Here is a 26,257-nt window from a genome sequence, read left to right as displayed (position 1 = left end):
AAAAGGTTCTTTTTGGTTGTTTTTTCAAGGTTAATTTACCACCACTTGAATTTTTGCAGATTAGTCAAATAAATATCAATAAATTTAACTAAAAGACATAAAGTCACCAAACAGAACAAAATCATAACCAATAATCTCTGTGCAATGTTTTTCTTGTAAAACTGAAAATAGCACAAAAAAATCGCCATTAAAATGTTTTCATTCAAAACTCAAATTGCATATTTTGCTGACTAAATGGATAGAAATCGCTTAAAAATAAAAATAAAAGGTACTTTATGGGAGTTTTTTCAAGGTTAATTTGCCACCAATAATTTTTTGCATTTTTTTATCAATTAACCATAAAAATCCCATTATTCAAACCATTTACTCCAAAAAATAGTTCAATTTAACACAATAATTTTCATCTTTAAGTAACATTTTATTTGAATAAGATGGACAGTCTTAAAGAAACCACCAAAAAAATGAAATGATACTGCTTATTGGAAGTATATCAAGTATTCCCTCGCCAACCAAAAAGTGCCTCATGGTGCAAGACGTGTTTGACAGCAATAAAAACAAGAACATTAATATGAAATTAGGACTAAAATATAAGCACAAAGTATGTTAATGAGGAGTAAAATAGGTGACCTTAATGTAGGTTCCATAAAATAAACACATTCCAAGTATTTCATCGCCAGTTTTTGGCAGAAAAAAAACGTTGAAATGATTCGTACGTAAAAATCTAGTGTACCATTGGGCATTTCATACTTATATACAACTCTCTGTGCAAGTCAAAAATATCCTTTCCAGTTTTTTTTTATAAAAATATGTCTTCTTTAATGGTTATGACCGGGAAATACCGATAAAACAATGGCAAAATTAAATGAAAGCGTCCAGATGTAAAGGTTAAAAAAATGAAACAAATATTTTTAAAAATAAGGAAAAAAAGTGACATCCCAACTCGTACTTGGAGCAGAATTTGGCACTTGTACAAAAATCGTAAAAATGATTTTAAAGAAGACGATAATGAGTCAGGATCGGCCGTCGAGTGGGTCCACCGAGAAGACGGCGCCCTCTAGGGTCAGTCCCATTTTGAAGCCCTCCTGTATATTAAAAAGAAATTTAGAAGTAGTTTATTTAAGTGAAATTACAAATTTGGTCAAAAAATGGTGGCTTCATCGTGCTTTTAAATAAAACAAAATAATGCATGCCTTAACTGGACAAAAATACGCATTTATGGGAATAACGATTATTTATCGCTAATAGCAATGAAGTCAGAAGGTCAATTTGGCTCAATTTAGGATTCATAATCACTTTTATGATTAAAAAATGAATGAGTGGTTCTTAAATAGGAATTCATGGGAGCCCAAAGTGTTAGAAAAATAATAATACACCAATATTTTGGAAATATTTCATATTATTGACGTGGAATTTGCGCATTATAGTTCAGCAATAATTTTTCAACCAAATAATTGGTGACGTTTTTTTATTTTGGACCACTAAGGGCTTCCAGGATCACCCAAATTTAATGCATGCAATAAATAAAAATGAAAAAGTGCAATACATGGCACAGAGGAAAAAAGTACACACCATCTTTGACGCTGCGTGTGGAAGGACAAAAATTTAGGTTTAAAAGTAGGTGAAAAAATATGTCAAAACATTCCACTACATTGGAGAAAAAAAACTAAACAAAGAAAATGGCTAATTTGAATAAAATGCATGACTATGTTAAGAAAAGAATACCAGCTGCTTAGAGATAGGACCAAAGCAAATAAATAATGATAAGAATAATGTATCTGTAAAAAAGCGGTACTCACCTGCATTTCATCCAGTTTGGACTGAATATCTGGTGGGAAGTCAGCTGAAGCACAGGTGAATGGATCGAAGGGCTCGGCGCCAAAAAGGTCTTTGCCTTCACAAAACAACGTTCACAAAGAAAATAGTACAATATGAGTATTACTATTTCTATTGCGATTACTGTTATTATTGCGATTACTATTACTCTTATAATTAGTATTACTATTACTACCAATACTACGACCAGTTCTACCCCTACTACTACTACAACTATCACTACTACCACTACCACAACCGCCACCACTACTACTACAACTGCTTCGACTACAACTACTGCTGCTACTACAACTACTGCTGCTGCTATTACAACTACTCCTTCTAGTACAACTACTACATCTACAGCTACTACTTCTTCTACTAAAAGTACTACTTCTTCTTCTACTAAAAGTAGTACTTCTACTAAAAATAGTACTTCTTCTACTAAAAGTAGTACTTCTACTAAAAGTAGTACTTCTACTAAAAGTAGTACTTCTTCTACTAAAAGTAGTACTTCTACTAAAAGTAGTACTTCTACTAAAAGTAGTACTTCTTTTTCTACTAAGAGTACTACTTCTTCTTCTACTAAATGTACTACTTCTTCTACTAAATGTACTACTTCTTCTTCTACTAAATGTACTACTTCTACAACTTCTACTACAACTTCTACTACTACTTCTACTACTTCTACTACAACGACTACAACTACTACTTCTACTACAACTACTACAACTACTACAACTACTACAACTACCACTACAACTACTACTTCAACTTTTACTACAAGTACTACTACTATGACTACTACTACTTGACCCTTTGATTTGAACTGGACAACCCTCATTTAAATACACATTTTTAAAAAAATAAGTAATCTCCAAACCTATTTTTGCTGACAACATTGCCGGCGGCGTGGGGCAACCATTGGCAACCAGCGCAGGCACCAGCACCGTCCCTGGTGAGAAGGGAACCATGTCGAAAATGTCCGTGGACTGCACCTTGGTGGACAGGCTTCCGGCCTGTTTAAACAACAAAGTAACCGTGTAAGTCATCGACAAAATCATTCATCAAGAGACCACGAGTTAACGGGGAGGGGAGGAGAAACGTCATTGGTCGAGAGGAGAGAGTAACGAATGTGAAAAATAAAGGAGAAGAAGTTTACACGAGGTCGCGGGACGCCGCATCCCTCGGAAGGTTTAGCGGGAAGGAAAGCGGGTTTGGCAGGCGGAGGGGTTAGTAGGCCCGTCGACAGGTTGGAGTCGGGCGAGCTCATGGGCGTGAGGGTGACGGAGGAGCTCTCCAGACACGAATTGATGTCGTGACACCAGAAGAGAGAAGAAGGCCTCTGCGCCGAGTACGCTTGGTTAACTTCATTTAGATATAACGGCTGAGAAAAACAAGACGGGACACAATGTGAGTCCACCGCGGTAAAAAAGAGTAGAAGAAGAAGAATTGCCCAATTTTGGCTGCGAATCAAGCACTCGTACCGGGGGAAGATGTGACATGGTCAATTGCTCTTCCAGATCTTGAAGCTGATTTTTTAGCTCCGAGTTTTCCGTTTCCAGTTCTTGAATCTGTTGGAAAAAATGACCAGAAAATAGAGAATTATTTGCTCCTAATATACTAACTTTAGTACATTTAATGAATAGGATAAAGTACAATTTCAAACATTGTTTAAAGAAAAAAACAACCTTAAAAAAGTACTTCTACTTTCTGCATTTATATTGAAGAGGATAAATCATGTACATGTATTTCATGTAAGTATAAATCATGTACATGTAAGTCATGTACCACTCAATGAATATTTATTATTATTTATCACTTACATGGAGTACTGCAATTGATTGAAAAATATTTAAGACACCTTTTAGGGAGTATTTGAGTACAATGAGAGAGTATTTCAACTATTTATTCAATTCTTTAAGTACATTGATGATTTTATGTCATATTGTACATTAAAAAGTAGTCATTTAAAGATTTATATACAATAAAAATGAAGTAAATATCTAAAATTCATAGTCTTTAATGTGCTATCATAATTTAATCCAGTTATTATTGGTAAAATGCCATACAAGTTAATTCAAGAGCTTACTTATGTGCACCTTGAACTCATTAAAGGCCAATTAGTGACCGTCAAGTGTAAAAAAACAAAAATGCTAATTAAAAATAGGAGGAAAAAGCTTACTCTTTTCTGCAAATTGCCAATCTGCTTCCTGGTTTCCACATCTTTGCCTCCTGACTCTAGGAACTTCTTATAGGCCAAATCAAAAGCCTGTCCGATGGTTAACGTAATTTCTTCGGCCTGCAACGTCGTATTGGCGATTTCCATTCAAATTTTAAGTCATTACGACGAAAAAAACGTTGTAAAAATTGGATACTTACACACTTTTCACTATCAAAGACATAGCAGAGATGTTTGTTGGATTCGGAATCTTTGCAGATGAACGTAAAAATACGTTTATCGGTTTTGTCGTCCGCGCAAAAGGAAATTCGGTGTAACTGACAGTTGTGCTGCACTTCCTACGAAAATAAAAATAAACAATATGACACAAATACATGTACATAAAATCATTTAAAAACCACTAATGTATTGTTACATTGATTAAAAGGCAATTGGTCACTATTGAAATTTCTCATTTCAAATTTGCATTGAAAAATAAATGACCCTAACAAACCAATAGAGGGCAGCAATGTACCTTAACTCATAATTTGATTTTCTGTTTCCCAAAACCTTAAAAAAAATTAAATGGTTTATCCAAAAGTGTTTTCAGATTATGAAAATGTCACCCCAAAATATTTCAATAGCTCTCTATGAAGACGACCACATTTGATCAAATCGACGTTAAACTCACTTTTGTCTTGGGCTCTAATATTTTCACGCCATAAATGGAAATCTGCAGCTCCATTTTGGGGGTTTTCTGTCCTTCCGATTTCCTGATGTGCCTCTGGAACTTCAAAGTAAAGAGATAGAGTCATGACTACATCGGTAATAAGCAGCGAGATTGCAGATAGTTAATAAGGCAGGCAAACGGGCCTGTTGTCATGGCGCTCCAGTCGATTGCTTAATGGTTTCTATTATCTAATAACGACTTTCTACAAGCCGTGTCAGCACTAATTATTTTCTGCTAAATGTCCGCTGCTGAAATGAAACCAAATCATCTTCAATCTAAAGATAATTATAGGAAATGTGAGAAAACAAGAAGGTACATGTATTATTACTATGGACAATCCACACTGGATCATTTTAGATGTAATATTTAGATTTTTTTAAAAAAATGGATTAAAAGAGCTGGATTAAAAGACCTGAATATTCATTTTTTTATAGAGGTAAAACATAAAAATATTTTAGCTATTTTTAATATATTTTTAGATTTTACAAAATGATTTTTGACCTAAAAACACAGAAAATGGATTAAAAAATGACAATTATTGATTTTAAAGGAGGAAAATAAAACCCCTGAATGTTCATTTTATCTAGATCTAAAACAATGATTATTTTAGCTTTTTTTATATATATTTTTAGATTTTACAAAATTATTTTTGACCTAAAAACACAGAAAAAATGATAAAAAAATGACAATTATTGATTTAAAAGGGAGAAAATCAGGAAATTTAATATACATCTATACTCTTCATTTTAATTTGATCCTAAAACAGAAATTCGGCACTCATGATTAACTTTCCCGGGCCACACAAAATGATGCGGCGGGCCAGATTTGGCCCCCGGGCCGCCACTTTGACACCTGTGCTGTACATAGTGTTTTAGTTTTTTTTAATCCTTCAGGGATCCAAGTTAAGAATGTTACCGTGTTTGCCATGGATAAATGATGTGGCTTATCGCGTAACCAAATGTAGTCCGTGCTTGAAAGGTGGCCGAAAGGCACCTTGCCAAAGTCTGACAGCCTAATATTTTTCACAGCAAGCACCTGCTCTGAGTTCTTAATCTTTTATCTTACAATGTTTTACAGTTTTGGACAGGCAACCTTTTACCTTCAGCTTCCTCACGGCATCCTTGACGACCTCAGTTCCTTTCGGGGCCTCCACTTCGGTGTGACCGAGGAACTGGAAGAGGAGGCACAATTAATCATCCCACTGGCGTTTTACATTCAAATGAAGCGGTATGAAAGATGAACTATGATTCAAGTTATGTGCAGAATGTAAAGAAATGATGAATGAACATGTTGACCTCCAACTACTTCCAGACTTTGAAAAATGCTACCATCGATTTAGTCTACATCTTTTACTTCCTACAAAGCTGGCAAACTGTAAATTTAGCAAACTGTAAACTTAGATTATTCCTAGTCATAATTCGTGGCTGGTTGTTTGGTCGCCGGTCAAATGTACTTAGATATTAAACAGTACTTAGATATTAAACAGTACTTAGATATTAAACAGTACTTAGATATTAAACAGTACTTAGATATTAAACAGTACTTAGATATTAAGCAGTCCCTAGATATTAAACAGTACTTAGATATTAAACAGTACTAAGATATTAAACAGTACTAAGATATTAAACAGTACTCAGATATTAAAAAGTACTTAGATATTAAATAGTACTTAGATATTAAACAGTACTTAGATATTAAACAGTACTTAGATATTAAACAGTACTTAGATATTAAACAGTACTTAGATATTAAACAGTACTTAGATATTAAACAGTACTTAGATATTAAACTCTCTCTTATGAATATCATTTTGAGAGCTGGCTTCAAGAGTAAATTCTTTGTCACTATTTGACCAAACGTCCGGTGACCAAACGTCCGGCGACCAAACGTCCGAGCACCACATACTGTCATAATTGAGTTAGCCTTTTTAACCAAAATCAACCATGACCCCGAATAACATCAAGTTCTGTCAAAAAAACAATAACTTTTCTAAAATTGAAGCAGTCAGCCTTATTTTCCCTCTTTCTCTCCCTACCTTTCTACTCTTAATTCTCATCCATACACTTCCACGACATCCCAAAATCTAATTTACCCATCGCAGATGGCTTCTCCATGCTTCCTAATGCATGACCCAGACCAAAACAAACCCTGTCATTCCCTAACAGACAAAACACTATAAGAAGAAAGAAGTGCATCATTGAACTCAATAGCTACCTTCTTGCAATAACAGACATCATAAACACAGGTATTATTAGCACCTAAAAGGTCGACTGAATAAAATGTCTCCGAGCACGATATGGCAACTGAAAATCATTCCCAGTCTTCAGGTTGTATTTCCAGCTAACGATCCTCCATTCATGCGGCGTGATGCCCAAGTCTATATGTGGATTTTTGTCTCGCATGCCCCATTTAACCCTGAAAAAGATGCGCTTGTTCTCAAAGCCACGCGCTGAATGACTTATTTTTATCCCAACGGCAATTCTGTGTTTCTATCCAGGGCACATTAAGCCAGATTGTGGCTTTTTCGGCGATAAAAACGAGGAACACGGCATAAAATATGCATCTTATTCAAGCCGCCATGCTTAAACAGGCAATGAAATGCAGTTTTTTTCAGTTTTTTCAAGAAAAACATCACTTTGTAAGGATTTCAATCTCTAAAACCTCTGCAATTCTACGACAAATATATTCCCCGTCCACAATAGTCTCTTGAACTGCGTGTCCTCCCGGCGTTTGGGTGCAAAACCGAGATGTGAGGGTAATTTATCACTGACTAGTCTGGCAAGAAAAAGCAAACATGGCTGTCTCGGAATGATCAAGGCGAAGAGCGATGCGATTAATGCAAAATATGAGCACATACCCCCACCTTGTCATAGTCAATTTCCGAGTAATGATCCGTTAAAATGTCTCCACGCGGTTTGCCCTTGTTAATTGACATTTTTAATGGCATAATTTGGGCTGTTTTAGAGCTCATGTGGGAGACATTTTTCACTAGAATTTTTTAAAGGTTTTAGTGAAGTTTTCCAGTTAAAGCCTGCAAGTAAAGTGGAAAAATATGAGGAAACTAAAATTTAGCTCAACCTGTTGTTTAACCTTAAAAAATACACCCTATAAACTGTAAAAATACCACAAAAAATTGTGACCGGTCAAATGTACTTAGATATGAAACAGTACTTAGATATGAAACAGTACTTAGATATTAAACAGTACTTAGATATTAAACAGTACTCAGATATTAAACAGTACTCAGATATTAAACAGTACTCAGATATTAAACAGTACTCAGATATTAAACAGTACTTAGATATTAAACAGTACTTAGATATTAAACAGTACTTAGATATTAAACAGTACTCAGATGTTAAATAGTACTCAGATGTTAAATAGTACTTTGATATTAAACAGTACTTAGATATTAAACAGTACTTATATATTAAACAGTACTTAGACATTAAACAGTACTTAGACATTAAACAGTACTTAGATATTAAACAGTACTTAGATATCAAACAGTACTTAGATATTAAACAGTACTTAGATATTAAACAGTACTTAGATATTAAACAGTACTTAGATATTAAACAGTACTTAGATATTAAACAGTACTTAAATATTAAACAGTACTTGGATATTAAACAGTACTTAGATATTAAACAGTACTTAGATATTACATTATTATTATTATATATACCAAACGTCCAAGCACTCGAAAAAATGATGCTTGAAAATTGGTTGTGTTTGATTTATGTATTTAACACAACGTCCTAACTTGATTGGAATTGGGCTTATTTGAAAAGGGAATTACAGTAATAAGACGAGCTTTCCAAACACAATTCTAAGACATGACCTTTCAATAATGGTCTCAAAAGAATGCCTTCGATCTCATGAAGAAATTCTCGTCCTTTAATTCCCGTTGGTGTAACGTTAAAATTAAAATCCGAGCTCGCCTTGGAAGACGAGCAAGGCATCGGTAAACACTTACCTTTGCATTGTAGGCTATATAATGCTTGGCCAGGGCCTCGGGTGTGTGCATCCATGATTTGTCTAAACACAAAAACAGCACATAATGAACATTAACATTCATAATAAACCTGCTTATTAGTTTCAACCACAGCCTCTCATGTTGTGGGTTCTTTTTTAATAGACATAACTCCTCTTATATTTGCTCATAAGTTAAATATGACAAAGTCAGTACCCTGCTTCAGCCATATACTTTATTGGTTCTCATGAAAAGTCTCCGGCAGCAGAAATAATTCGCCCAGGTGGCGCCCCTGAGGCGTACTTTAATAATAGCTGGGACATTAAACGGCTTGACGTCTCGTCTCTTGAGTTTTTGAACTTTAAGAGAGTGACGAGTTGAGTTTTTGAGGATTTTGTGGTCTTAAATTGTTGCTCAAACATGAACAAAAACAAATAAACGCAGTACAGTTTTACATTTATATCACATTACACAATATTGCAAGTAGTTGGAGTTAACTTGCTGATTATTATGCAACGAGTAGCCAGTCATTTATCAACAATACGATAATTGATTTATTTAACATTAGAAGCTTATCAGCTTAAATGGAAGATTATAGCTAAAGGCTAATTTCCATATCTAATTCCTTAGGAAGGTTGATGTTAAAAAACACATGATAAAATCAATAAAGGACGAAAAAAACTTTATATTGTCACTATTGACGACAAAACTATCTTTTTTTTAATTATTCGTCCATGTCTATTGTGGACTTTCATATTTTAAAGACCAGGATTCCCAAGGTTGAGTTCTACATTCTAAACGAACAATTCTTTTGTAAGCATTTACGTCATGAAAACGACAATAACCTCATTCAATGGCGTGCTCGTTCACTAACACATGACATGAGTTCAGAGCTCTCAAAAAAAATGAGATGGGCTCCGGGGAAATCAGTTTTCAGCGTTTCTACTGACAATCAGTTCATAAGTGCGGCTTCCATGTACAATTGGACTCATTATAGGCTTTTGTAGTACATTTAACAGCTACTTAATGACCCTTCAAACTACTTCCAGAGATGATTAGTATTGCCTAAATCAGGGCTAAGGGAATCTTTTTGACGGAGAGAGACAAAACGATTTGCGTTTTCAAATATTATTTCTTGAGAGCCAGGCTTAGATATTTAAGAGTAAAAATACGTATACGAAAATGTGTCCATTTTGGGGGGGTTTCGGAAGTCATTTGACAACATTTTTGGGCTGTTGCTAACCAAAATGGCCATTTTAGATATAATATTTAGATTTAAATTTTTATAAATGGATTAAAAGAACTGGATTAAAAGACCTGTTTATTCATTTTTTAAATAGAACTAAAACAAAGTTTATTTTAGCTTTTTTATATATATTTTTAGATTTTACACAATGATTTTTGAACTAAAAACAGAAAAAATGGATTAAAAATGACAATTATTGCTTTAAAGAAGGAAAATCTGTAAATTGAATATACATCTATACTTATCATTTTAATTTGATCCTAAAACAGAAAGTCAGCACTCATCATTTACTTTCCCGGGCCACACAAAATGATCCGGCGGGCCAGATTTGGCCCCCGGGCCACCACTTTGACACCAAGTATCCGTTTAGGCACAAAAGAACATATAAAACCACATTACAGCATGACTAAGCATCTAAACAGAACACTCAAAAAAATACAAAATAAATTCATTTTTTCTGTGTACTTCAATCTAAGGTAAAACTCAAGTACTTTGTACCAATCAGGAAAAGTGGACAACAGGGGCATACTAAGCAAATATTACGTATGGATGAGACTGTCTCCATTCACACTAAATGACATAGAGATGAAAAATGGTGACATCCTGTCATATTTTTCACCTTTAGAGATATTCCATGGCCGCGTCTGGTTAGGATTGTTTGGCGTTTGCGTTAATTTGCTATTTCAATGTTTCCCCACGCAGATCCTTTGTTTACTTTGTCTGTTTACCAATGTCTGCTCTTGTTTTTTTCAGGCCGACTCGGGTCCCTGGGTGCCCTGGCAATGGGTTGCCTGAATTACTTTCCATTGTTAACGATGCCTTCAGTTGAGGTCATGTCCAATACACGGTGCAGTCACTTTATCTTTCAGGATGCCTAATGAATACTTTAGGGAACTCAATGCTGTCTTGATGTCGAGGCTCAATCGTTAAGGGCTAATTTTCTTTATCAACATGAAGATCATTTTAATTTAGTATTGCGATATCAAATTGGACATCTTTTTGCACTCTTTGTGAGAACCTTCTTACAAAATTGGGGGCTCGAAAAGGGTGCTCGGACGTTTAGTCGCCGGTCTTTTGGTCGCCAGTCAAATGGAGAGTTTACTGTTTAAACCAGCTCTAATATCTAAGAAAGAGAGTTTAATATCTAAGAGAGAGAGTTTAATATGCAAGTACTGTTTAATATCTAAGAGAGAGAGTTTAATATCTAAGTACTGTTTAATATCTAAGAGAGAGAGTTTAATATCTAAGTAGTGTTTAATATCTAAGTAGTATTTAATATTTAAGTAGTGTTTAATATCTAAGTGGTGTTTAATATCCAAGTAGTGTTTAATATCTAAGTACTGTTTAATATCTAAGTACTGTTTAATATCCAAGTACTGTTTAATATCTAAGTACTGTTTAATATCTAAGTACTGTTTAATATCTAAGTACTGTTTAATATCCAAGTACTGGTTAATATCTAAGTACTGTTTAATATCTAAGTACTGTTTAATATCTAAGTACTGTTAAATATCTAAGTACTGCTGTAAACAGTAGATATTTAGATATTAGACTCTCTCTCATGAATATACCGGCGACCAAACGTCTGGCGACCAAATGTCCGGTGACCAAACGTCCGGCGACCAAACGTCCGAGCACGCTCAATAAGAGCTTGTGACCCTTTAAATTTACAAAAAAAAAGTCTATAATATTTGCTATTTTTTACCCCCGGAGACTTTACAAAACTGCAGAATATCTCCAAAAAATATACCATGATAAATATACCATGTATAGATTCCAGCACTTACTGTTCATAACTTGAAAATGGACCAAATAAAAGTCCTTGTGGGGAAAAAATGGGGTGTCATTATGACACTTAAATATGATTATAGCTTAGTGGCCCACCTGTAGCCTGTACAATTTTCCTCCTAAAATTTTCTACCCTGTTGATTTAGAGCAGGAGAGCAAAACACTGGACAGATGGTGGTAAACACACAAAGCTGTTTTCCCACAAAATGCACCACCATATTTTCCTTGATCTGTCCTTGGATGGTGTCACCTCGAAAATATCACAACCGGATGTTTTCCCTCTTTTTTTAGTACTTTAGAATATATTTAAAGAGTACTTTATGTTGCTTTAATATAAACTCACTCCAATGTTTGTCAGGCTATTATGCAAAATATGAACATCCCATCTTGGTGAATTGCATTGAAGTAAAGGGGAAACAATAATGTGTACTGAAATAGCAGTATTTGCTAGAATTGGGCATTAGAGTTTGACTTTTGCGAGGCTAAAGCGATACACTTATTTCTACAATGATTTGCATTATTACTGCTCGGATGAGTTGGCGCAGTTGAAACTTAATTGGCTGTGACGACTCACCTTTTTTCCTGTTGAAGGCACGATTCATAGTGGAAAATATATGCCGCCGTTCCTCCCAAATGTATTGAGATATTCCACCTAGGAGAACAGAGGAAAAACACATTAAACTAGGACTAACTCTCTCTCACAAAATGAGGAAAACAACAGTTTGTTTGCTTTTTAGACTTTCAAGAGAACAACACCATCTTTCAAATGTACTATTATATCACTTGATATGTATTTAATTGAATGAATCCAAGTATAATGAGATTTTAAGCTTCACCATAATGTACACAAATAACAACATCTGTTTGTTTTCTTCAAATTTAATCTAAATTAAAGCCTTTATTGTCATCATACACAGATGCGTATAACAAAATTGAGACACACAGCTGTGTATGATGACAATAAAGACTTCAATTTTGATTGAATTTGAACAAACAAACATAAAAATAATCCATAAAAATCAAGAAATGTTCACAAATAGTAAGTAGTCAACATAATAAGTAGTCGACAACATAATAAGTACGAAAGTGTGCGAATAACAACAACAAACAAACAAATACATATTTAATAAATAATGAAAAAGTCATAAATATATAAGTAGTCAACATAATAAGTAGTCAACATAATAAGTAGTCAACATAATAAGTAGTCCACATAAAAAGTAGCCAACATAATAAGTAGTCCACATAATAAGTAGTCCACATAATAAGTAGTCAACATAATAAGTAGTCCGCATAATAAGTAGTCCGCATAATAAGTAGTCAACATAATAAGTAGTCGACAACATAAATAAGTATCTAAGTCAACATAGATAAGGACTTATAAGTATGGATTTTAAAAACGAGTCACTTTTTTAGACGGATAGTGCTCAGTTAAAAATAAAATATTGTTTTTTGTCAAGGAATTATTGTTCATTTATGATTCTTGTCTATTTTACCATAATAGAAAAGATATGATAACAACAGGTTCCAAGGGGGGATAAAAAGATCTTTCTAATCTGTTTTTTGTGCAAGTAGACCAAGTCTCCACATGGAAGTGATTTCTTCCACTAATAAAAAAGATCCATCTCCATGGCATGTCTTCCCGACAAACACTTTCCGATGTTTGCATCAATTACCCTGCGAGTTCCGCCATCTGAAAGGACCAACTGCCCGAGATTAGGTAGCTGTCAGCTACCGCGTGTACCCTCGATCAATATATCCTTTTCGGCGTGAGGGGAAAATATGCAAGGCTGGCCGCGTAAGGACAATCTCAGCACTCACCATTGCAAACAAATTAGCTTTTGCCCTTGCAATTTAAAAATAAGAAAAAAGAAGAAGAAATGGGAAGACCTTAAGCTTTGACTGGCATTTGCAATTTCTCACAGTCTGAGCAATTATTGTACCCGAGTTAAAATGAAATATGTTCTTAGAGCACCAAGGTAATAGGCGGAGTAATAAGGTAGTATATGAAACATGAATATTATGAAGAAAATGGTTGTACATGGTTTGGACATACTGTAACTTATTGCTGGAATTTCATAAATAAGTTCAACCAAAAACAAAACTATTCCAACATAGATACATTGTAGTATTTGATACAGTAAAAAAAAATATGCTAAGTTAGCTTTAAATTGCCTAACTCTAGCTGTGATTGGTTGTCCTTTGTCTTCTCAGGCCCTGTGATTGGCCGGCTAGAAATTCAGGGTGTACCCTGCTTGGTTCCCTGGGATAGTTACCTGGGATAAGCTACGGCACCCCCCGCGACCCTTGGTGGCATAACCAGTTTAGAAAATGAATGAGTGATGTGTATGTATATATGTGCTTATATATGTATGTATATGTATATATGTGCTTATATATGTATTTATATGTATATATGTGCTTATATAGGTATGTTTATGTAGATATGTGCTTATATATGAATGTATATGTATATATGTGCTTATATATGCATGTATATGTATATATGTGCTTATATATGCATGTATATGTATATATGTGCTTATATATGTATGTATATGTATATATGTGCTTATATATGTATGTATATGTGCTTATATATGTATGTATATGTGCTTATATATGTATGTATATGTGCTTATATATGTATGTATATGTATATATGTGCTTATGTATTATTAACTTACTTATTACCAATCTATTTATGTCTAAAATGTCTTTTTCTGTGTCTGTATTCTCACCCTCTTGCTACTGTGACAACAGAATTTCCCAAATATGATATGAACAAAGTTATCCAAGCCAATATTTTCATTTTTATCAGGAAAAAAAATTCACAAATGCTCAAAAATGATACCTATGGCCATATAGAGGTAATAAAATACTATCAAAACATTCAAGAAAACCCAATCCAACACAGCAGTAATTATTTTTTGGCGCATTTACAATACTTGCAATACAATGGAAACTAAAGAACATTGAGCCATTGGTCCAAATGGCAAGATAGAAAAAGCAAGAAGCTGCTACTCACACCTGACTGTGATGTCATTTGCTATGATTGGCAGCGGCAATGTTTGGCCTGCTTTAATGGCCGCATCCTGTCTGGTGAGTCGCCATCACCCGCTCGGGAGACGTCACACGAGTTCACCAACACACACACACACTCCGACATGACACCCCTACGACAAGTTTCTAGAGAGTTGCAGTAAAAATCTCGTTTTATCGCACAAGGTTGGAAAATTATGGAAACGCATGGTTACATGGAAAATTGATGATTTTTGAATGTGAAGGATAGCTTGACGGTCAAAAAATTATAATAAAATACAGTATATACACTAAATACTGCATATCAGTACATTGCACATACAAAATAAATTGTTAGTTAACTATTCCAATGGTAGTTTTCATTAACATTATCTTACTATACTACTAACTACAGTTTAAAATAATTTAATTCCGTAGAATATTGAAGTATACATCATGACTAATTAATCAGATCATAACTTTCCACAAGTAAATTTCTTATTCCAGAAAATACTTACTTTTGGTACTGGCAACTTTTCTATCATTTACAGGTAAAAATTTGTTAAATTTTCATGATTTTACAACTAAATTATTGGGAAAAAAATCTTTTTTGACCCAAAAACTAATGAATACACATTTATGAATGAAACTTACACATTCATTTCACTACAAAACCTCCACAAAATAAAATAAAACAAAAACAAACCCCCACAATACAACCCCCATGACTCAAACATTTGGAATTTAGCTTGAGGAAGAATGTTATGAGGAAAAAAAAACACAAAAAACGCCCACTTTCACTCACTAAACTCATCTTTCAGCATGATTACTAAAAAACCATGCCTTAAAATGCCTTTTTAAAAAAAATAACAATAAAAAACACTAAAAATGACCCAAAACTAGCCACCAAAACATCCCCACTGAGCACCGACATCATTTAAACTGCAAAAAATGCGACAAAGATTCTTTTGTTTTCTTTTCTCTTGAACTCCCTCTCGCTACGAAACGTTACAAAACCCTACAGGCTAAGTCAAAAACCTTCTATTGTAATTTCCCCTTCAGAAAACATAGCGCCCTCACTCTTCCACGTCAAGCATTTTTAGGCAAAAAACAACGACGACAACGAGGATAAATAACTTAACTTACGTGCCTTGGAAAAAAAGGAGCAAAACGGAGAGGAAAAAGGGCTCTTAAATGCTTGTCAGCTGCTGGCCAGATGCTGCTGAAGAAAAAAAAAAGGCGACTGCAGTGCGGAGAGATGATGAGCTTTGCAAACTCAACAAGAAAAAGTTTGGCCAGACATATGATACTTCACCTTCCGTTTCCCTCCGCCCACTGTTTGTCCAGAATTCTTTTGGAGTTCCGCATGTGCGAAAGAACCGCTTTTTTGCCAGGAATGTTTTGTGGAGTTGCCAGACGTGACCTATAAAACGCCGGCGTGCCAAAAGGTCGACATTTGACCTTCCGAGAGAGTCGTTCATCATCGCATTTTATGTCAAAAGGAAGCTAAAAAATGTTTTATAGAATATTTTACTAAAAAATCCAATCATTGGATGAAATTTTATTGTCATGTGGTCTATAAATAGTGCCTTAGTGATTGATTGGTCGCTCAGAATCAAAGTATTGAGCACCCTATCTTTAGAAAACAGCATTGTACATTAAAATATTAAAAATCCAAGACCAAAAAAGTCTGTTTACCATAAAAACATTAAAAAACATCCCATTAAACCAAGAGTCGGATACCGTTATGACAAAGAGAGCCATAAACAATAAATATTTTTATATGTTAATCCTTGAGTGCAATATACCGAAAATTTAAAGGTATAAAGACATGGAAATCTGTAATTTTTTTGTCATTTCAACTCTTTTAAAGCAGAAAAAAAGTATTTGAATTATTTTAATAACATTGTGAAGCTGAATGGTTATCAAAGAGATTGAATTGAATTTTGCAAGCACTGAGAGCCATATGAAGCCATCAAAAGAGCCATATGTGGCTCATGAGCAATATGTTATGTACTCCCAAACAAATCTCAAACATAAACAAAAAACTTCATGGAATTTAAATGGAATAAAAGTGTATATAAAGACTAAATAACATAGACAAAATAGAGTGAACTACATAAAAACTACCTACTTTCATTAAAAAATAGCATTTTTAATGTGTAAAATATGATAAGTTAAAAGTTTAATATATTGGAATCAAAATTAAGTTTAATCCTAAAATAAAAATAATAACAGATTTCTTTGAGTAATAAAAATAACATGTCAACATCAGACTAATTATTAGTATTGTGATACTCAAAACAATATTGCATACATTTCTAATATAATAAAAGTCCTAATATTTTAATTGTGGCTATTCTGTGACAAACAAAAACTTCAATTTTAAAGTTTTCATGCAATCTCTGCTCATCTATGTCAATAAGACGTTGATTATCATCATTATAAAGAAAACCACTTATTTTATCATATTTACTTTGATAGTGTGGTGTATAATATTGGAATATGTATTTTTTCTCACTTATAAAAAAGCCACTTATGGTGTATTTCAGCCCTCTCATCAAAAAAACTAAGTCGAGCACACTTGTCAACTATTTGACAAAGGTCACACACGCCATGCAATTTAAATCCATATTTTCTGCGTCCAGAGGCAGCCGTCAGAGCTCGCCTTTTGGGGCGTGGCTTGTTTTTCTTGGCACGCCACACATTGTTTTCTGCATGAGAGAGCATTTAAAAAGCTGGCAGTCCAAGCATGCCGGCTTTTTTTTTTGTGCACAGGAAACACGTGTTTTCTTTTTGGGCTTTTCTTCAATGTCATGTTTTTATTCATATTTTAAGCGTGTATGCACAGGTGTTTTGCGGTAAGGATATGGCAAACGCCTCAAAAATACCTGTCTTATTGAATAAGGGGAAACAATGAATGGCAATTTTGAGATTATGTTAAAAATGTGATTATCCTGCAAATTCAACCACAAATATTCCAACATTTTGCCCATTTTCTGGTAAGACCTGAACTAGAGTCAATTTTTTTAGTGCATTTTTGTGCAATTTTAAAGTACTTGCTGTGTTTGAATAAGGGGAATACATCCCAAAATGAAATTGTAAGAGGAATAAGATCAGGTGGAAGCCAGTGGCAGTAGCTGTGAGCACTCTTATTTGTTTTTTATCTTTTTTTTAAATGACATTTTAATATTTCTTAATGCATTCCTTTACTTACTTGACTTTGTACTTTATACTTCTGACTTTAATGATGAGTATGTTAATACTTGAGTCCTTTTTTTCTCTTTATGTTTCATATGAACTGTTAACAGATGCACTTTTTTATTTGTATCGTATGTTGTGCTGACCCCGCCCATATAAATGACATTTACATATTTTTTAATGCATTCCTTTACTTATTTTACTTTGTACTTTATACTTTTTACTTTAATGATGAGTATGTTAATACATTAGTCTTTTTTTCTGTTTATGTTTCATATGTACTGTTAACGAATGCACTTTTTTATATGTATCGTATCTTGTGCTGACCCCACCCATCTGTCAAATTTTTAAAGTCAATGTGGACCCCCCGGGCCCAAAAGTTTGCCCAACCCTGGACTAGAAAAACATTTTTTGGGTCGGTTTTGCGCTTCATGGCTAATGTAATTTTCATCTATATACATATATATATATATTTTTTTTAATACAACTGTTACACAACTGCAGTCTCTTAGCAGCAGGATTCTAGTGGATGTAAAAAGATCTCCTCATCAGCGGTCAAACAGCAACACTCTCACCGCAGAATACCAGCCAAAATAAATCACCTTAAAAGTCAAGGTTGTATTGAATTCGCCCTTCCCAACACAGGAGACAATCTATGTTTTAAAATACATTGTTACATTACAATATGAAAATATACAAGGCATTCATTCCATTTAAGAGGCATTCAGAATGTATCTCAGCTTTTGTTGACATAGTAAACGCCAACAGTGTTTTTTTTTGGCCTATATAAAAAGTACCTTTCAAATAATAACAGGTTTTTTCACTATGGAATGCCCCGTCAAAATAAGAGAAAGACTTGAGTAAGAGTGAGCGTGATCTACGGTTTCCATCTGAAATCTAATTGGCTTAAGTGTCAGTGCCGCCCCAAAGAAAAGTGCTGCGTTGTTCAATTTGAAAATGTGACGGCAAACCGGGGAATTTATCGGATTTATTGATTTAGTTGTTTCGTGGTCGGAAATGTCTGTCTTGGGGGGATCCGTTGGATGGCCAAAGGCGGGCTCTTACCGGTCTTTTAGTAAGATATAAATTGAAAGACTGGATTCACTGTAGCCCAAAGGCTTGGGAGCCATATGTGGCTCTTTTGATGGGTGTATATGGCTCAGGAGCCATGTGTGACTCTTTTGAATAGTGCATATGGCTCTTTTGATGAGTGCATATGCCTCGGGAGTCATATGTGGCTCTTTTGATGAGTGCATATGGCTCAGGAGCCACATGTGGCCCTGTTGATGTTTTGGATTTTTTTTGGTATACAATCTTGCAGTGGGGGAGGAGCTATATGATGGAAGATGTTGTAAACTAAGATGGCATCTGCATATTTAACAGTATTGTTTCAGTTCAGGCGTTTGTGTTTTTTTTAATATCCGACAGTGGTGGTTTTTCGTTTTTGGTTTTCTGGTTTTTTTTCATATATAAGGCGCACTGGATTATAAGGCGCACTGTCTATTTTGGAGAAAATTTAAGACTTTTAAGTGTGCCTTATAGTCATGAAAATACGGTACACTACTTATCAAATTGCTAAAGAAAATTACAACTGAAAAATTAATACATCTAAAAATTCTGCAAACACAAATCCGTCTCCCCTGAAAAATTCCTTCCAAGCGAGACTTCCACTCCACATGACAGAGAATATCATGGAATTATCAGCGCATTAACTGGGTCAGGTGGCACTTCATACTTGGAGGAATATGCTTTTTTTTTATCAGTCAACAAATCCCCGAGTCTCAAAGCAGGGAAGCATTTATACTTCTTTGCGTGGGCAAGGTTTATGACAACATATAAAAAAATGCCGCGCACCCTTTTTTTTGTAGTACCTTTCTAGCGGATTAATTAACAGCCACTTTGATTATGAAACAGCGAGCCCAAACGGCTCGTCACCGTGTACTTATTTAATGAGTGAATCATCTTGCACTCCTGGGGATTTTTAATTAAATTGTTCATCTTAGCACATGACAAAGAGGCTGAAAAAAAAATTTCAAGTTGTTCTTGAGTCCTTCTTGAGTTGAAATGACTTTTTTTTTGTTTTTATATCATCTAGTATCGTTGCTAGTTTGAGAATGTCAAGTATTTTGATGATTTTGACCTTTATAGCCTATAAAATTATATACTATGAAGGTGTTAATGTATAATAGACGACTAAAATTTGATTTAGTCGTGATTGATTGATGCTTAACGACTCTAGAAATGATTTAAATTGGTTCAAATCAAACCAAATTGACCCGAATATAAGACGACCCATTTTTTTTCAAGACTAAAATTTGAAAAAAAGATGTTTTGAACCCTAAATTTAATTTTTCTACAGAAAATATTGACAGTAAATCTGAAAAAAATGATTACAACTATAAATTCGAGATTAAAAGCATGTTTTTCACCTCCCAAAACCATAAACATTATGATAATTGAACACTCCAAACCCGCCATGTTGAAATATTACAGTACTGACAACTCATAAATATTAAACTCCTATCCTAAGCATTATATTGTTTTGCAGGGATTAACTTTCTTCATTATAGTGAAAAGCCTTGCTCTTATTTAAACTGCAAAAAAATGCAGTCTTAGCATCAGCACCATTTAATTTAGTGTACCAGAAAACCTTCCATAAAACTCTTGTCGTTTCAAGCAAAAAAACTTGCGGTCATTTTAAAGTGTCCATTTTTTTGTAATACTGGTTATAGATATAGCAGGGATTTGAAATTCCTCCAGGGTCTGTACTAGTAGAGATTTAGTTTTGAATTCCTGTCTGTTCATTTCTATCGGTTGTTTAGCCGCCGGCACAGTTTGGTCTGTACGTTCTATTTCTTATCGACCATTGGCAGCACGTCACATACCGTCGCTAAGCTTCTATCAGGACATTTGCAGCTTGACGGATAAAAATACTAAGTTTACCGTATATTTAACCACCAAAATTAAACCTGCCCACTTGCTAAAGTAAGCTGGGATCAGCTCCAGCGCCCCCCGCGACCAAACAGAAGGGAAAATGATTGAATAGTGAATGGCTTTACTTCAATAAACACATAGAGACAGCAATGTTGTCTGTTTTGGACATGTTGTCAAAATGGCTTCGTTGTAATTACAAATTTGACCTTCATGTGGTTATACAAAAGGATGTTTTGAGTGAAAAGAAGAGCTCACTATTCTATAGGGAATACTGGACTGTTGGGGGTGCTATAGCTGCACAGCTTCAAGTATGGACTTAGTATATAGTATATGCTGTATGAGGAAGTAAAAACATGTTTTAATGTCGAAAATTCCAATTGCTAGGACATGTATTGTAGATTTCTACTGTGTAGAATATAAAAACTAGGACAGACTGAATTGAGCCATCTCACAATTTTTGCTGAAAAATGTTCATTATTTTTGAATGACACTTTACTAGGTCAGCATGACATTTTCTGTTGAAAGTACACTGAATGTACTTTTTAAGCCATTTCTGCCATGTAATGTTTATCATTAATATGCAGTTTAGGGTTTCCAATTAGAATTTTGTATATTTTAAGATACTTGACCATTGGTGGAGGTTTTTTTTTCTATGTGAAAAGCTTTTTTTTTAGGTGTTACCAATGCATGCAATGGTGACACCATGCCATGCTATTTCACACTTATATAAAAATGAAATATTCATTCACTTCACACTTTCGCTTGAGCGGAGTTCCGTGCGCATATTGAGGTGGATTTCAATCAGGGACACATGCTATGACTCAATATACGTGTACAGGGTAAAGTCAAACCCAGATCAATTCCAAAAGCCATCGGATTTTTAAAAAAGTACACAAGTACTAAACGTCAAGGAAGCATTACCCCAATTTTGAGCCATCTTAAGCACGAAAATTAATTTAGCGCCTTGTTAAAAATGGTAAACCTAAACATAGTCAAGAATACAATGTGTTAAAAGCGTGACCGGACGTTTGGTCGCCGGTCTTTTGGTCACCGGTCAAATGTACTTAGATATTAAACAGTACTTAGATATTAAACAGTACTTAGATATTAAACAGTACTTAGATATTAAAGAGTACTTAGATATTAAAGACTACTGAGATATTAAAGAGTACTGAGATATAAAACAGTACTTAGATATTAAACAGTACTTAGATATTAAACAGTATTTAGATATTAAACAGTACTTAGATATTAAACAGTACTTAGATATTAAACAGTATTTAGATATTAAACAGTTCTTAGACATTAAACAGTACTTAGACATTAAACAGTACTTAGATATTAAAGAGTACTTTGATATTAAAGAGTACTGAGATATAAAACGGTACTTAGATATTAAACAGTACTTAGATATTAAACAGTACTTAGATATTAAAGAGTACTTAGATATTAAAGAGTACTGAGATATAAAACAGTACTGAGATATAAAACAGTACTTAGATATAAAACAGTACTTAGATATTAAACAGTACTTAGATATTAAACAGTACTTAGATATCAAACACTTTCTCTTAGATATTAAACTCTCTCTCATGAATATAATTTTGAGAGCTGGTTTCAACAGTAAACTCTCTGTCACCATTTGACCGGCGAGCAAAAGACCGTCGACCAAACGTCCGAGCACCAAATACTACACATCAAGAAAGGATTACCCCCATTTTGAGCCATCTTATGCACAAAAATTATTTTTTCGCCTTGTTAAAAATGCTTAAACCTACATCTAGTCAAGAATACAATGTGTTAAAAGGATAACAATAAGCAGTTTAAAGCAATCAGGGAGTTTTAAATAGATTCTGACTCTAAGCCCTTGTCAAGAGTCCAAACAAAGCTGGCTACTGAGTCAATGTCAATCATAACACTCCTGTCAATCATTCCATGTATCAGCAATGAGTATTTTCAGTAGCCGCCTGCAAGTAAGTCAATAATTTTCCTGAGGGGGGAGGAAAAAGTTGATTAAAAAGAATTATTAAGCTTATTTGGCCAAAAGGCATTTTCTGGAAATAGGCCACGACGGAGCTTATCCGCAAAAACGGTCGTAGTAGTAGCTGACTTTCTGCTTTTTACGTGGACGTTAAAAAAGAAAAGATTATTGTTTGATCGAGTGGAAAAGTAAGCTTATAAAGACGCTTGGATGGTTGCCAGGTTGGTCTTAAAAATGAAGACTAATTGAAAAGCACATTTGCCGGCAGTCTTCAATGGCCACTGTTTGCGTTCACTCACTGCAAAATTGTTATTGACTTACTTGACGAGCGTGACCGTCTAAGAGATAGCACCTCTTTGACTTAATGAGTCTCAAAGAAGCCGTGGAAGATGGCATTGATGGATGAACACAGGCCTCAATCAGTACCAGGTCGACTACTACTACTATACCTGTTGTTATCTGACATTGAAATTTGAGTTGACATTTGAACCTTCATCACAAATGACTATGATAACGATAATTCTAAGCCAAGGGTGTCAGACTCGGGTTGGTTCGCAAGCTGCATTAATGTCAACTTGATTTCATGTGGGTGGGATCATTTTAGATATAATATTTTGATTTTTTTTTTATAATTGGATTAAAAGAACTGGATTAAAAGCCCTGAATATTCAGATTTTAATAGATATCAAAACAATGTTTATTTTAGCTTTTTTAATAATATTTTTAGATTTTACAAAATGATTTTTGAACTAAAAACACAGAAAATTGATTAAAAAAGGACAATTATTGATTTAAAAAGGAGGAAAATCAGGAAATTTAATATACATCTATAATCATTATTTTAATTTGATCCTAAAACCAAAAGTCGTGACTTGGGTTGGTTGGCGGGCCGCTTTAACGTCCACTAAATATTATGTAGATATAATATTTAGATTTTTTAATAAATATTTTAGCTTTTTTAAAATATATTTTTAGACTTTTACAAAATGATTTTTGAACTAAAAACACAGAAAATTGATTAAAAAATGACAATTATTGATTTAAAAGGGGCAAAATCAGGAAATTTAATATACATCTATACTCTTCATTCTAATTTCATCCTAAAACAGAAAGTTAGCACTCATGATTTACTTTCCCGGGCCGCACAAAGAGATGTGGTGGGCCAGATTTGGCCCTCGGGCCGCCACTTGGACACCTGTGCCGTAGAGGATTTACAGTCCAATTCAGGTGCGGGATGCCGGCCAAAACAATCTCGGTGAAGGACTATGCTTCTCTGTCACACTTGTGACATAAAAAAAATAGCCTTGTGAGTAGCTAAGCAAGCGAAACACATTTTGAGACTCCCTCAGGCTCATTTTGATGAAGTGGTTCGATACAGGGGTCACAATACTTTCACTTCTACGGTGAGTTGAGGCTAACCATGGCGGCGACTGAATACCTGTGGCTAGAGCCAAGACAGACTCAAAAACTGATTGAGTTGTTTAATAATAAGCCTCAAGTGTGTTTATTTTATGGTGAAAAAGTAGCTTTGGGGAGAAAGCAGAACTACTAAAAGCACTCAAAGGCAATTTAGGAAGACATTATGGTTTGGGTTGTACTTAATTGTATACTTCTTACTTTGTTGGGAACATCAATTGTAGATTTAAAAATAGTTTAGAATAAGCGATGGGGTATAAAATTGGGATGCCATTAAATGTGGTATAGGGAGATTTGGGGGAATATTCGTATTAATAATAAGTGTTTTTTAGACATTTTTGGAGGACCAAAATTGTTTGAAAAGATTTTTTAATGTTAAAGAACTGAATCCGGATTGAAATCAAATCATGTTTATTTTTAAGTACTTCTTAAAAAAGACTAAGAGACCATTTTTATGATATTTAAGGAAGTATGATGTTTTTCTGTGTATATTCATTAAAAATAATTGGTAGATTTATCAATTATAAAAAATGATTGTCCAGTATTTGACAATCACAAATATTTTAAGGAATTTTAAAGGCTCACAAATATATTTTTCCAATACAAGACTTGATGAGCAAATAAATAAAATAATAAATTAAAAAGAAAACAAATTGGGTTAAATTAGCAACCACCAAAAAGCAACATTTTTTAATGAAAAAAAATGCCATTCTAGTTTTTTTGCCATTATTTTTTCCAATTGAAGTCAATGAGTGAATAACACTACATTTCTACTGATGCCAAACAACCATTTCTATGTCAGAAAACCAAAAAAACTGGTTCTAGATGTTCTCTCAGGCAAAGTGATTAGCATCCATCATTGTCTGTTCCCCCCCATGAGACTGCAGGGGCAACCATGACAGATGAATTGACCACAATCGGGTCGGAAATGGCGGCTGAAAGAAGCCTGGGAGGCAGCTTGTTGATGATCACCGTGTTCGGGAAACATGTGAAGCCATTTTGAAAAGGTCAGCGGAAAATATAAAAATGTATTTGTGGAGAGATGAAAAGGTCTTGGCAGCCATTGTGTATTAGGATTCTATATACTGTCCGCCTATATACTATTTTATGTTGAATATTGGACCATGAAACTAGATCTGTAGAATTAAATTGCTGGGAATCCAAATAGACTTTATTATGTTATGTTCTGTTATATTGATATGTCTTATGTTACAATACTTTGTCGGTTTTTTTCAAGGATAATAACGCAGTTTTAGTGTTAGGGAAGCAAAATCAGCTCTATTGAATGTCTAATAAAGTCCAAAAGCTATGAAAAATGCTCTGTTAGCATTCACAATGAGACTCTTTGAATAAATGAATGAGGAATATGTTGGACAAGGTTGAAAAAATGATTTCCTTTGAAAAGATCTTGTAAAAGATGTCAGTTCAAAACCAATCTGTGACGTCTGGTTCGCTTCTGTAGTGTCAGTACAACGTCGGCTTCATTTAAAGATGGAGAACGTACTTTAGTGTACTGTCATTGGTATAAAAAATCTTTACCTTGAAGCCATTAGTTATGGAAGATTTTCCTGCATTACATTTCAAAGCTTTCGGAAACCTTTTGAGCAGGAAAACCACACAAAAGGACATTGTTACGTGGTTTCTATTTTAGTGTATTTGGCTTGAAATGAAGTCAGCAGACTACAAAAACCAGGTAAATTCAATCAAGGGCTTTGTTAAACAAACACAAAAAGCAATCAATGGACCCAAAATCTCATCAGAATATCCATTAATCATGCAAAGCTCCAAAATGTTAGGTTCATTTTTAGTTATCTTAATAGTAATATAAAACAATACAACGGGGACAAGGCCACAAATCAAAACAATTACTGTATTTTCACGACTATAAGGCGCACCGGATTATAAGGCGCACCTTCAATGAATGACATATTTAAAAACGTTATCCATACATAAGGCGCACTGTGTTATAAGGCACACTGTGTTATAAGGCG

At 34.2% G+C, this 26,257-nt stretch overlaps 1 protein-coding gene across 1 annotated transcript in view; it reads right to left on the bottom strand.

Moving 5' to 3' along the window:
• Nucleotides 1–397: 397 nt before the first annotated feature.
• LOC144204678 (PTB domain-containing engulfment adapter protein 1-like) overlaps nucleotides 398–26,257 on the bottom strand; it is a 28,072-nt gene continuing 2,212 nt past the window's right edge. The window contains exons 2-11 of the mRNA XM_077728788.1: nucleotides 12,288–12,365; nucleotides 8,683–8,744; nucleotides 5,803–5,874; nucleotides 4,665–4,763; nucleotides 4,195–4,332; nucleotides 3,998–4,114; nucleotides 3,300–3,386; nucleotides 2,696–2,831; nucleotides 1,797–1,891; nucleotides 398–1,082 (exon numbers count right to left, since the gene is read on the bottom strand). Of these exons, the coding sequence (XP_077584914.1) occupies nucleotides 1,011–1,082; nucleotides 1,797–1,891; nucleotides 2,696–2,831; nucleotides 3,300–3,386; nucleotides 3,998–4,114; nucleotides 4,195–4,332; nucleotides 4,665–4,763; nucleotides 5,803–5,874; nucleotides 8,683–8,744; nucleotides 12,288–12,365 (956 nt within the window). The 3' untranslated portion in view covers nucleotides 398–1,010. The remainder of the gene's footprint in view (nucleotides 1,083–1,796; nucleotides 1,892–2,695; nucleotides 2,832–3,299; nucleotides 3,387–3,997; nucleotides 4,115–4,194; nucleotides 4,333–4,664; nucleotides 4,764–5,802; nucleotides 5,875–8,682; nucleotides 8,745–12,287; nucleotides 12,366–26,257) is intronic.

This window comes from Stigmatopora nigra, chromosome 11 (genome assembly GCF_051989575.1).
Source record: "Stigmatopora nigra isolate UIUO_SnigA chromosome 11, RoL_Snig_1.1, whole genome shotgun sequence".
In the NCBI taxonomy this organism is placed as follows: domain Eukaryota; kingdom Metazoa; phylum Chordata; class Actinopteri; order Syngnathiformes; family Syngnathidae; genus Stigmatopora; species Stigmatopora nigra.
The sequence above is the reverse complement of the archived record's forward strand: the minus strand, read 5'-3'. Positions and strand labels throughout refer to the sequence as shown.